The following is a 14,914-nucleotide window of genomic DNA, read 5'->3' on the forward strand; positions in this document are numbered from 1 at the left end:
TGTACTAAAACCTTGAGCTCTTGTCACATGTTGGACACCAAGCCCGATTCTTTGTGTAAAAGGTGTAATGAAGAAAGACTATCTGTTCATTGAGAGTGATATGTAAATATTTATTTAAATATTTTTTAAAAACTGTAGACTGTATTTAGAACTATATGTTCTAAATACAAAGGAAGATAGCAGTTTAAGCACTAACAATATGAGTTCTGTTCTTTAATTTTCACCATGTCAGAAATCTCTTCCAAAAGATTATGGGAAATAGACTATTACACATATGGAAAAAATAGTTATTCAGACAACTCATAACTTGTAATAATAAAGGAGACAGATTCGTTTATCCTCAACATAACGTTTTTTGTTGTTAACACTTTAACAACCTGCAGAAATGTGAATATTATTTATTATTTCTGCTCTAGTATACAATGTGCTTAAAACAATAATTGTCAGTTTTAATGTGTCCTTCCTCTTTTTGATTTAAATAGCTTGTTACAAGCTGTGAAATTATATACTGCATAATTTGTAACTTACCCTGGACACTTTGTACTGTTTTGACTCTAGTAATTATTCATAAATATAAAACCAAAAAAAAAAAGGTGGGGTTGTGAAGAACTAGCATCCTTTTTCAAGTCTAGTCCTAGATCACAATATTTTATTAGGGACTCCTTAACCTTTGATAATTATCAGAATGACAATTATAAATGCTAAAAGTTATATCTAAGTATGATATGGTTTTATTCCTCTGTTCTGCCTGTACTCAATGTATTTTAATTCGCAATGAAGTTTTCCTTTTAATAGTAAACCCCTCTCCTGTGTAATTTACATTCTAGACATTCCTTGTTGAATGCTTGTCATGTTTTATAATATGTGACTCTAGTCAGGCATGATTTTCCCTACAGAGGTACCTGACCCAAGGATGTCTGATGTCCAGGTTAAAGAATGAAACCTTATTCCCAAATGTAAACAATGTAACTAATAGTCTGATGCAGATTCTCTATCACAATAGGCTTTAATGTGCTGTAGAACTTGAAGAATTACAAGGAACAGAAAGTAAACACACATACTGGTGTACACACCTGCACATACATATACATCCAACAATGGGTTCTGTAAATACCATAGTTTAGCTAATCTAATGACAGAATGTGATATATGAGTTAAAGATATGATGTGCAAAATAGAAGGAAAAACCGTTGCACTGAAACCAAGAGAGAAAGGAACTGAGTCACCATAAAGCAGATCAATCAGTGGATTCTTTATAAGGAAGGAATACATTTCTTTGGTTTTAATAGGTTCCCTTATGCTCCTTTCACTGATAATAACCTCTTTTCACTTTTCAGTAGCCTGAATGAATTACCTTAGGACAATTAACCAAGGGCTTGCATATGAAAAGTCGACTTTCATTGGCAACCTCCTTCAAGAATATATTTTATATTTTTATACAACTTTTTCTTAGGCTGCACCACGAGCTAACAGAGTTTTGCGGGGTTTTTGTTTGTTTGTTTGTTTTTGTTTTTGTTTTGTTTTCCTAACAGGTTACCTTGTTTTCTCAGCAAAACATCACTTTTAAATTGCAACTACCCACTGGGATATTCACAAGGCTTACTATAATATATGAATACTTAAAGAAAAAACTGAAGTTTCTCTGTCTTTTCTTTTTACTAATTCTTTGTCTTTTTCTATTCTTCTTCCTTCCTTTTGATTGGTTCTTTTTCAGTATAAATGACAATAGAATTTATTTTGACATAATTATAAAAGCAGAGAATACAATTTGTTCTAATTCAGTCCTCAGTACTCCCCTTCCTCTCTCCTGCTCTTTTCAGATGTCTGCAAAATGTTCATATCCAACATCCAGGACAGTGTCTATGACATCGTAGATGTTTAATGCATTAGGAAAAGCATTATTTTTGCTGTAGTAAGTGAATTCATTCCATGTCAGTGGGTTTGCTCTGACATGAAATGCCATGTTCATATTACATCTCTTTAAATCTTCTTCTTATCATTTTCCTGGAAAAAAATGGATGATGTCATTAACGTAACCACTGAATAAATAAGCAATTTCTATTTTGGAAGAGTAAAAAGGAGTAGAGAATGGTGACTAAAGATTGGGAATGAAGTAAAATAAATATAAATAAGTAATTTTTATGTGATGCAGTATTTTGCTTTTTATTTTTTCTTTTGTTCATTATTCTTGGCTAGTATGGGTCATTACCTTTTTTCTTTTATTTAGATCTATGTTTCTCTTATCTTTTATTTTGTTACCCCCTTTGCCAATTTCTATAACCATAAAAATTCTTAGTGCATACGAACTACACCAGAGTTCCATTTATCAAAGTTTCTGAAAGACGGGAAGTCAGATGGAGTTAACTACAGATAAAAAAGCAAAAAAAAGAGGAAATGGAAATCTGATTAAGAGTGAAATTTAAAAATTATTAAAATATATAACTTAAAATTTCAATTCATATACTACTCATAAATTTTATGAAAAAAGAAATATAAATTATCTATGCTTATAATAAGACGAGATATTATAAAATATCTCTTCCCTTTCACTTCTTATGGAGGCAAAAATTAATTTTAAATGCAAAATGATTAAGAGGAGAAATATGTCTCTTCTAGTAATATATCAAGAAATGAAAGATAGAATATGTAAGCACAAATCAAGGAATGTGCTTATAATATGATAAATTAATTCAATTCATGAGTTGATTTTGAGAAAATACGTGAATAGAAAAAAAAAATACAGGGGTGACCTCCAGAATATCAGCAAATCTTCTCTCCAGCAAATCAACCATTACTGGTGAAAATTATTTACACACAAACATACGCACATTTAATGCCTGTGGAAATTGTGCTCAGACAAATGAAGAGAAAAATCATTCAAAAAACATCTGTTAAATCTCAGTAAGAACAGGTTCTATCTTTAGCACCAGAGCCAAGATTTCCTCCCTACTTCCATCTCTTCCCCAACTTAACATGAGGGGAATTTGCCTGCATGGGGTGTGGCCAAGAAGACTAAACTGACATCTCTGCTCCCTCAATCAAGGGATGCAATATTTTTCCCAGGGGGGAGAACCTGTGAGCATCTTTATTCAGCTCATTCCTGCTGTTAGTTGTAGACACTAAACTCCTGGTGGCTGAGTAGCTGGGGTCCTCTTCCCTACCTAGTTCTCACTCATACAGCAAGAACTAAGGGACCCAGCATCTGTCAGTCAAGCTCATTTATAGAATGGTGGTTTTAAACCAGAAGAGGCAAATCAAAGGACCAGAGTCCACCACCACCCCTCTAGTTCCATGCTTATAAACCTTTGCTCATGTTATGCTGATCACAAAACAGCACAGATGGCATGACTCCATTTTTATATAATGTTCACAATAGGCAAAATTATTGATATAAAGTAGAAAAGCAGTCACCTAGAGCCAGTTGTAGAGGTGGCTGAGTGGAAATAGGAACCATTAAAAAAAGTATGAGTTTTTTTTTTTTTTTAATGGGATGATGAAAATGTAAAATTGTGCTTAAAGTTTCATAGTTCTGTAAATTTACTAAAAACTATTGAACAATACACATTGAAGAGTTTAATTTATATAGTTATATCTCAATAAAGCTGTTACTTGAACAATAAATAAAAATGGCTAAGTTCATGTATGGTTTCATTTATGAAAATACACAAATAACAGACCCTTTAACAAGCTATTGGTTAAAAAGAAAAAAAAAATTCTAAAGGAAAAGTAAGATTGGTCACTCTCCTGGAGGATGATGATTTTATGTAATGAGTACTTTCCAGCTAGTAAATAAAAGAGTAGATAAAGAATGCACTCTAAAACCCTTAGAGAACTTTACAATCCAAATCTAAGATATACTAGTTTCGAATAATATGAGTAAACAATCTCCATCAGTTCATCATTACCAATGCAAACAGAAGAAATTCTACCAACATACTCAGACTCTGCTACAATACGATGACAATCAGACCATAACAACATGAAAATCTTTTTGAATCTAATACCTTTCACTGATAAAAGAATTAAAGAATCATTTTAGAATGCTATGATTTAGATATTTTAAAAATGTCATCTGGAAAATATAATACATTTTTAAAATTTATTTCAGGGTCCCATGACCTTTGTGGAAATGCAATATCAGGAGAATTTTTTTTTTTTTTTAATGTCTTCTGGGTTTGAAAGGTCATTAACCAAAGGAGGTAGAAACATTGAACTTCTCTCCCATATTCCACAAAAATCATGAAGCCAATTTCCATGAAATATCAAAAGTCTGAGGATGGAAGAAACATCTTTCTCAGAACATGAAGAAGCCATTTTGGAAATGACCTGGAGAAAATTTGAATAACAATTAAGCCCCACCATCAGAATATGAGCACTAAGAATCTCACGTATCTGAATATTTGTGACTTATAGAAGAGTTAGTTCTATATGGTTGAGGTATGCACTTTCTTTAAACTTTAAAATAAAAGCTTTGATTAAAAAGGTGAATTTAAAATAAAGTTAAAAAACACTTTTCATACAAAGGCAATTGATAAGTGAAATCCAGTAAAAAAAAAATATGAATTTATGTATTCCATTATACACATGCTGGGACTTTCCTTTATTTTCTCACAAAGTAAAAGAAGCCATAAAAGCACTGAATTCCTTTGATTAAATAAAAGAATGACTAACCTTCAATATAACTTTTAATCTAGAGTAATCCATAAAAATGAGTATGGACACATTTAACTCTTGATCATTTTATCCTCTTAAATTGATTATGTAACTTTAAAGCAAACAAGCAAACAAAATTGAAGTGCCATACCATTGTCACAAAAGAATTATTTCTCTACATCTCAAAAACAGAGACAAGGACATCTGTTTCTAGACTAAATGCAGTAATAGTCAGGCTACCTTTCATTTGAAAAAAAAAAAACACTTTTTAAGACATTGAACACTATAATAATGGACAGTAATATCTGAAAGATGGTAAACAAATGAGCTGAACCCTAAAATACCTATGATTGATGCCTTGAGATATTTTTCAGGATATGGCCCATGCCGGGGGGACCCAATGTTGAACTTGGTAGACTCTCTGAATTAAAGAGATGTAACTGTGCATCTGAGAAGGACAAGTCGCTTTTGCAGGGTGGAGTATTAAAGAGGAGAGTTCAAGACAGAGAATGGCAGATGTAATCAGAGTCACTCCTTTTTTCAGCAAAGTAAGACTAATATCTGAGTAGGGAAACTGAGGATTGGACAAGAACCATCTGAAAACGTTATTGGAAATGGTACATCGTGCACAACCAGGGCTGGAAAGGTGCCTATTCTTACCAAATTTAAAAATAGTCATAATCAAGCATTGGAAAATCAGAAGAATTTTACATTAGTAATGACTAAAATATAATTCATAGAAAAAAGATTTCTCTGATCTCATGTAAGAAATGTAAAAGGATCCCTGGAAGGAATAAAATCTCTCTAAGTAACTTACCTAAAGCAGAGCTGAAGAATATTTACAGAAATATGAAAATATTTAGCAATAAAAAGGTAAAACTCACAATGTCTGGATCCAAGCATAAAACTACAATTCTTTCAAAGTAGCAACAAAGTGCCACCTATAATAAGGAGATAGATCACCCAGAGGAAACAGTCCCAGAAATAATACCTCTTATAGAAACTACTACTATAGAAAGGCATTTGGTATACAAAAATTAATTTTAAACAGATTTAAAACCTAAACCTAAATGTTATAATTTATTGGAGTTATCTTTCTGATCTTGGATTAGGTGAAAATTTCTTATAAATAATATTAAAGCATGACTCATAGAGCTAACTGGGCTTTATGAAGTAGTACAACCACTTTCAGGAAAGGCTGATCAACCACTCTTTTTAAGTAAACATATGCTTATCACATCATCCAACTATTCCTCTTGTAGGCACTTAGCAAAGAGAACTGAAAGCATATGGATATAGAAAGACTTAGACGATAATGTTCATTAAAACTTTATCGCAATTATTCCAAATTGTTAACAACACAAATTTCTTTCTTTTTTTAATTTTTGATCATCCACTCAAGTGTAATACATTTTATTTTTTTATTTTTTATTTTTTTGGAAATACAAAGATAAATAGGACAGAGTCCTATTTATTTTTTGATTAATTATTTTTTTTATTTTTACAGACTGCATTTTGATTCATTGTACACAGATGGGGTACATCATTTCGTTTCTATGGTTGTACACAAAAGGAAAAACAAATTGTATTTTATTCATTCATATAACAGAACACTACTCAGTAGTGAAAAGGAATAAACTGTGTTCAGTGATGTGGATGAGTTTCAAAATATTTATGTGCAGAGAAACTAGACAAAAGTACATACCATCTGATTCTATTTATATAAAATTGCATAAAATACACACTAATCTATAATTATACAAATCATAATAATAGTGTCCTGGGAATGATAAGGTGGGTGCTCAAACAAGGGGAGGAGGAATGGGTTTTGGAGGAATTGAATAAACTTTGGAGGATAATGAACATGTTCATCATATTGCTTTTGGTGATGTTTTCACCACTAGATATACTTGTCAAAAACTGCCAAATTCACATACTTCAAATATATGTAGATTATTTTATAAATTCTGACCAACATATCTGTTTGAGAATAATAATAAAAAGCAAGAAATGCTTTCAAAGATTTTTGCTTGTTGTTCATTGTCCCCATCAACAACTGATACATAAATGGAACAACTGTTGCATCTCTTTCATAGGACAAATTATGCATCTTTTGATGTTGCCCCTAGAGCCCTTAGGTAAAACATTTAATAGCATTCAGAAAACTCCAACTTCTCTACTTTTATTTCCTCACACACACATGTACACACTCAAGTACCGACATATATATCTTACATATAGATATTATTGATGTTTCTTTGTCTCACTTGGTGCGGTGTCCAGCATAGTCTGGACTTAACACAGCAAGGACATTTTCAAAGTATAGGTAAGTATAAACAAAAGAAAATATAAATTAATAAATGTATGGTATATTCTTTAAGTTTAATAATTTTAAACTTAGGAAAAATATTTTTAAGAATAACACTTTCAATTAGTCAGTATCTTATGTAATGAAGGGACTTAACTCAAGGAATACAAATCTGTCCTTATTTTCTTTTATATTTATCATCAAAGAGTTTATAATCTCTAATTTATGTTACTATTTCATTCACTCAAATTAAGGTTTTATATGACTGATGTTAAATGAGTCATTAAGCTAAAACTAGTTTTGCAACATAAAATATAGAAGTCAAATAGATAAGCTACCATTTGTCAAAGTCAAACCCTTATAAGTTCAACTGAAGAAGACAAAAAAGCAAAAAGAATTATATGGCCAAAGAATATTGCTAAGCTCTATGTGAAAGCATAATTTTTAGAAACATTAAAATCCTAACATACCTTTTGATTCAATTTTAGATAACATCCCTCTAAGAACAGACTCCTAAGGTACATAGAATATTAACAGTCATTTTCTAAATGTAGGTCTTTTGGGTCTCCTCCCCCACTTTCCTGAATATCTATTTGCTAGTCTCTAATCCTGTGGGATTTTGAAATTTATTAAGCATAAGAATCAACTGATGTACTTGAGAAATATTACATATTAAGTTTTTTTAAGCCTGACACCCAGGAATTCTGATTTAGTACATCTTCTTTGAGACTAAGAATCTTCTTTTTTTTTTTTTTTAAACTACCATCTGAGGTGATTCGAACTAATCCAAGTGGTCTAAGAGCCACCTTTTGAGAAACACAGTCTTGAGAAATCCACTCTTATCTTCCCAACTGCTGACAAGTTATTTACTAAGTAGCTTACAGTAAAATCATTCTATTTTTAGCCCACTTGGAAATTAGCAGCTGCACTATCTGTGATTGACATTAAAGTATATCACAAAAACCTCTTCATACAGGGAAACACAGCTAAAGTCAACTCAAACTTAATGGCCAAACATTTTGAAACACATTTTACTTAGGTAATAAAGTAAATAACATCTGCAGACTAATGGCAATGCTGTTGGGTATTGATAAATTTCAAGGACTCACCAATGAACTCAGGCTTTGATGGATATGCACATTAGTAGATGGCATAATTATCAGGGTAAGGAGAACATACTGAGAGAAGTTCTGTCTTAAATATGCTACACAAATGAAGAGCAATGACTATTATAAAATGTTAAATCTTAAAATTTCCTTCACCATAGGTATACTATGCTATGATCCAAATCTCTTTCCTGGTTATTAGTCACCTAACTTCAAAACCTTATTAAAATGACTTTTTATATTCTATATAAATAATCCAATCTAAATTTTTTAATAAATACACATCATTTGTGTCTGAACTAACTTCTCTTAATGCCTTTCTTATCTTTAGTCAGTAAAATTCATCACCCAGCAGGCACATGAATTGTATAGTGTTTATCCCTAGTTTTGGTCCCTCTCTAGTTCACCTGATATTTAGCTTCTCTTTCAGATCCATCCCTTGGTAAAATAATTCCACTACTTCAGAACCTTATTAGCTTGTGCTTGAAATATCTCTTAACCACTCTTCCAAACCTCAGACTCTTCCCCCAAGCTGAAATTCTAGGTCTTCTTATAAGAATATTCATGCCCAATCTCTGCAAGATATGAAACTATGAGAAACTATTCTGTTTTTTCTAGATCTCAACAAGCTTAGTGGAGTAAAGCAACATATATTTATTATCTCATGGTTCAGGAATCCAGGGCTTAGTTTGGCCTGCACTCAGTGTCACTGTGCTAAATCAAGGTGTTGGATGGGGGTACCACTCCCATTTAAGTTTTAGTGTCCTCCTCAGATTTACTGGTTCTTAGCTGGTTCATTTCCCTGTTCACTCAGGGAAGGTTTTCAGCTCTAAAGAGTTCACCTACAGTTCAAAATAGTTGTTTATTTTCTACCAGGTCAAGAGAAGAATGTCTTTCTGACTCTTTATCCTTTTCTAAAGACCTTAGTTCATATGTCTACATACTTTTGATAACCTTCAACTGATGAATTCAGAAGGGAACCATAGTTATACCTGCATAGTTATACCCTTTTGCCATTTAAATTAACATAATCAAGGAAGTTGTGTCTTCAAGGAAGAATTCCATCCTATACGCAAGGTGAAAGGTTTATGTAAGGCTGTGGATCACTGAGGGTTGTAGAATTCTGCCTACTCCATTAAAGCAAAACCTAGTTAGCTGAAAAAGAAAACCTCAAAATTCTGTAATAAGAAACATTCAAACTACAAATTATCAAACTTATACATGGAATGAAATTTTTAAAGTTAACTGCCAGCTCTCAGGGAGTCAAAAGATTTAGGAAGGCACTGCACATCTTTATTCACACTAAATGGCAAATATTCAGACTGCCTTGCTACCCAGAAGATTAAAGGCTGCAGTGAGCAACACCTGCGGTTTAGGAAGCCGAGCTGCCCAGAGGCACCAAAGGAGTGACTGAGAAGCTCATGGAGGTGGGGGAGAAACAGAGTTAGATGGAATTATGATCATTTTATTCTACAGTTTAAAACTTATATAGAAAAAAAAAAGTCTCTCCATTTCCTACAGAATAAATTCCAAACTTAATCTGTAATAAAAGACCTGTGACCTATCTGGACCCTGTCTCCTTGTTTGCCTCTCATGCTTGTGTCACACTTAAATTTCAGTTACTTTAATTGCATGCTTGTAACCTGCATAAATACATGAACTTCTTTCTGGAGAATGTCCTACTACTTCTTTTACCCCCAGTGCATATGATGAATTCCAGTAAACTCAGCAAATTCAATAAAAGGTAAGATCCACTTTTATCAATGAACAGTTGAGCCTTCACTTTCCCCACAAAGTAGGCCCCATCTCCGCTTCTTTTGTACAAAAACTGTAGCCAGTTCACATATTTGTGCCTGGTAGATTTTATATTTGTATGTCCATCCTCCAATTGTGAGTGCCTTGAAGGACTCTTTTTGTTTTGTTTGTTTATATTTGTAATTTTATTGTGGGGATTGGTAGAGCTCATCAGTCATGATTTGCTGAATATAACAATAATGGAAAATATAATAAAGTCCAAAATGTATTTGGAGATTCCTTGTACTGGACAACATTTTATGTATTGACTTATATAGAATTCTTGCCAACGGTTTTTTGAAACAAGCATTTTTATCCTCATTAAACAGATGAGAAAACTAAAGCTCAAAAATAGAGACAGGCTTTCTAGTGGATTACTGATATTCTTCATTTTACATTCTCTATGACAATGTGGTCTCCAAAGAGGAACATTGGTATCACTCACATATTTAACACAATGCTAAAATGCATATTATTAGGGCTCCAGTACAGACACTCAATTAGAATATTTCGGGTTAGGGGTCTATAATCTAAGATTCAAGAAGCCCTATGAGGAATGATAATGCCTGTTGAAATTTGAGGACCACTGCCTTATAATCCAGTATGGAAATATTCTGAGTTCTCCCCAAAAAAGTGATAAAGTAGTACTTTCTAGTAAATTTCACCCAGAAATTTAAAAATTTTTATTTAGATAGTGAGAGAAAAGACAAAGATTTTTACAGACATTTCTCTTTGAGAAAATACTCTCCATAATTTGTTCAATAATTCCAAAGACATTATAAATATCTCCAAATCAAAGTTCTTGTTTTCTTAATTTGACCCTTCACTCATGCACCATAAAATACTGTGAAATTTGGAGGCATTTTAGCAATCTCTTATTGAATTCAATTTAGTTTGATTCGATTAGACTCACTTTTCCCTTTGCTTTACACTTGGGATTATCTTTTTTAAAAGTGTCAAGTGAAATTATAGTAAAAACAGTCAAACGGTAAAAGGAAGTCAAATTTTCATGTCTGAAAAGACAACACAGTGCAAGATAAGGATGGAGCACTGCCCCCAGCAAGGTGTGTTTGCTTAAGGGGCTATAGTGTGAAAATTTACTTGGCATATCCAGAGGACTGCAACTGTGATGAATGCTCACCCTGTGCAGACCATGGCACTTATCTTATTTACATATATACACCTATAAAAATTAAAAATAAAGTTTACACTGCTCAGGAAGTTCACCATCTGACCGGGAAGGCAAATATGTAAACATTCAAGAATTATATACAAAGAAAGAGCTCTATAGATGAATGTAAGTGTAGGGATAAGAAATGCTTTGTACATGGTCATTCATTGTTGAGAATAAAAACAAGAAGGCTTCACAACCTCTGAATATAGAACCATATGCTGACTTTGTGTTATTTATGTCTTGAATATTGTTCTGGTCTTAATTCAGATGGGATTCAAGTATGGTGTTTACAAGATCAAACTTCACATTTTTACATAAAAACAGAAATCCCCTCAAGATATCATCAAATCTGTTTGGCAGTCAAATCAGAGACCATAATGATTAAAAATTAAGTTCTTTTATAAAAATTTGAGTACATCAGTTTCTTATGAAGCTACAATATTGAAAACAATTAATCAATATTAGTGTACTTTATATGTTAGAGCCTATGACTTACCAGAGTTATAAAGAGAGAAAAATCCTTGGGACAAAAATAAAAGGTTAAAAAATGGAGAACTGACTGATTATTGAGTGAACTAATTATGTCAGAATTAAGGAAGAGATGAATATAGGTAACAGTAATTCATTGCAGTGACATATTTAAGGAGTGTGTTCTATCATGAACCAGAATATACATATAAAAAGACGTATGTGATCTGTAAAAATTCACTGCCTATACAATTCATATAAACTATAGAAAGAGGATTGTAAACTTATCCTGCAATTTGGGCTTTCCATCAGAAGTACTTAAGCAGAAAACTGGAACAGATTATTGTCATAGTAAGATAACTCTGGAAGTAGGGTGGAAGGCCTATTTAGGAAAGATTTAACTGAGTCTGGAAATATCTAAACAAACATATCCTAAAAGAAGAATTAAAATGGATGTTAATGATCTCTATTAGAATACAAGAATTCAGTTAAACGGTAACTTCAAAAGTTTAATTTAGCAGAATAAGATGTCTAACTGTGTCTCAGGTAAGTATTTCCCAAAACTTCGTCCAATAACATATGTTTATTGTTTCTAAAATGAAGGAAGTGATTAGTGTTGAATTATAGATAAGAGTCTGAGATCTGATTTTTAGACACAACAATAAAGAGAGGTAAATAAAATATAAAATAGATAAAATTTTGTATAGATTATGATCCTATAATTTTTAGTAATGTATGCAAATGTACATGCTGGGTATGCATGCCCATTACTAAGAGTTAAATAAACTGTTTCAAGGTATTAGAATTATAAGTTAAATTAATCAGAATTCTTGGTATAAATCTGCCTTATTGAAGATTATGTTGAAAATAATAACTATTTTGTAAGCAAATTGTTTTAATAATCAACATAACAATTCTGTATTTGGATATTAATATATGTGTGAACTTGGGTCCAGTATAACCATGGTTGAGGTTTAACAAAATCACAACACTTTAACCATACTAGCCACTTCCCTACAAAATTCTCTCTATATTTTTTTGTTTGTGTGTGTGTGTGTGTGTGAGACAGAGAGAGAGAGAAGGAGAGAAAGATGTCTGGAGCACTTAAATTACAATGAATATTTTAATTAAGACAAGCAATTATTTTTACCTTCTATAGAAATTACTAGAAGTCAAGTTCTATTGATATTTAACTGGTTTTATTTCCACAAATTTGAAATCCAAAAACCCAACATATGAACAATAATTTATGTGGTTTCTCTGTCTACAACTGAAATATTATATATGATTTTGAAATAGTAATATCTAACATACCTAGTGCTTACTATTGTCAAGCATGAAACTATACATTTTTTCATATATTGAACCATTTGTTTTTCCAGCTTTTGGATGATGTATATATTATGCTTTAGTCAGTTTTTTCATTGCTGTGACTAGACCAGTACGATTGTAGAGAACAAAAGGTTTATTTAGGTGCTCACAGTTTCAGAGGTCTCAGTTCATAAGTGCCTGGCTCCCTTCCTCTAGGCTCAAAGTGAGGCAGGACATCATGGTGGCAAAGTGAGGTAGAGGGAAGCAGTTCACATGGTGATAAGGAAGCAGAGATAGAAAGACTCCACTCTCCAGATACAAAATATATACCCCAGCCATGCCCCCAAGGAAACACTTCCTCCAGCCACACCCCACCTGCCTCCAGTTACCACTCTGTTAATCCCATCAAGGATTAATTCACTGATTAGGTTAATGTTATAGCCCAATCATTTCTCCTCCAAACCTTCTTGCATTGTCTCACATGTGAGCTTTTGGGGGACACCTCACATCCAAATCATAACATAACAGGTTTCAACTTTTTGTACATAAGAGGAAAATGAAGCACACAGAGATTATATTATACTTTGTGAAATTATCTGACTTAAGAAATGAGTAAATCTGGTCCAAAGTATATTTGATCAGTGAGCAATAATGAAAAATATGTAAAGTTTACTTTTTTCAATATATCATGCTAGTTTTAGTACATTAATTTTGATTTGCTGACTTATTCCCATTTTTTACCTTTAATTTCTTTGTCATTTTTGAACCATCTTATGTCAGCTGCAGGTTTGCTACCAGATGTTTTACAAGTCAGCTGCATCAAATCTCCTTCCATAACTGGTGATGAAAATCCACTAATTTGAGGCTTCTCAGGAACACCTGAAATTTAAGCAAATGAATGAAGTAACCATCATTCTCTTGGGATGATATAAACTTCTGCATAATAAAACAAACTGCTTTAGATACTTGTGTGTGTGTGTGTGTGTGTGTGTGTGTGTGTGAAGTATCTACAAAATTTTCAAAATGGATATAGTAAAAAATAGTTTTAAAAAATTGTAAAATTTTACCTGTAAGAATATTCTTTGTAAATCTTGAAAACAAGCACTCAATATATTTTAAGATTTGCCAATACAGGAATTTAAGAAGTAAGATTGCATTAGTGACAAAAAAGAAAAAAAAATCCACAAAACATATTTGTTTTTCTTTAGAAAATTATGCTAAATTTGCTATAATACCATCTGGTTTGATTAAAAGAGCACCCTTCTCTCCTGATTTCATAATTCTTTAAAGCTTTTAAAGGTATTATTATCCTGTTTGTGTACTTTGTTCAAGAACATCAATTTTAGAATAAGGGATGCATCAATAATTGCACCTAAACTGACCTTTTTGTCATCCAAAGTAGAACATGTCTCCTGATGCTATTTATAGAAAGGCAATGGAAAGCATGATATGTATTGTTTTTAAGGTTAACCACTACTACCTTTTCAAGTCCAAATTACCATAAACAGATAACTAATGCAGAGACATAGAATTTAGGTGATTTAAAAATCAGAATATTACATGTTCCTAGGCAATACTACTAAGTTTTCTAAGTAGAGTTTTATTAAAACTTCTTACAAAAGTGTTAAATAATAAAAGTAGACTGAAACCATTTTTGTTTGTACTATTTAATTCAGAGTTGAGAAGATTAAAATGCAAGAATGTTGGAAAGAACCAATGAGAATTTCAAAGTAAATCAACAAGAACAACAATGATAAAAGAACAACATGCTTCCATTAACTAGATAGTTATTGTTGTTGCTTGACTTCACCTTTATATTACAACTTGCTTTAAAACAGAAATCTTTGTCCTACCACCATTTAATAAACTAGATGCTGCAGGCATCTGTTCTTTGAGTCCCAATTTGGCTCTCTACAAAATAATATATCAAGCTTAGGCAGTTGTTATCCTCAAATATTCCATTTTAGTGGGTATATTTTGTCATTAATGGCAAACTTTCTATGATTTTTATAAAATAGTCCCAGTAGGATTTGCAGCAGAGTATATTTCATATCCTATGCACAAAACCAATTCTCTAGCTGGATTAACTTTAATATTCCC

The 14,914-nt window shown here is 32.2% G+C and overlaps 1 protein-coding gene across 4 annotated transcripts in view; it reads right to left on the reverse strand.

Moving 5' to 3' along the window:
* Cadm2 (cell adhesion molecule 2) overlaps positions 1 to 14,914 on the reverse strand; it is a 1,011,411-nt gene that overhangs the window by 137,333 nt on the left and 859,164 nt on the right. For all 4 annotated transcript variants that reach the window (XM_047563029.1, XM_047563030.1, XM_047563028.1 and 1 more), the window contains one exon: positions 13,556 to 13,693. In XM_047563029.1, the coding sequence (XP_047418985.1) occupies positions 13,556 to 13,693 (138 nt within the window). The remainder of the gene's footprint in view (positions 1 to 13,555; positions 13,694 to 14,914) is intronic.

This window comes from Sciurus carolinensis, chromosome 9 (assembly GCF_902686445.1).
Source record: "Sciurus carolinensis chromosome 9, mSciCar1.2, whole genome shotgun sequence".
Lineage (NCBI taxonomy): Eukaryota > Metazoa > Chordata > Mammalia > Rodentia > Sciuridae > Sciurus > Sciurus carolinensis.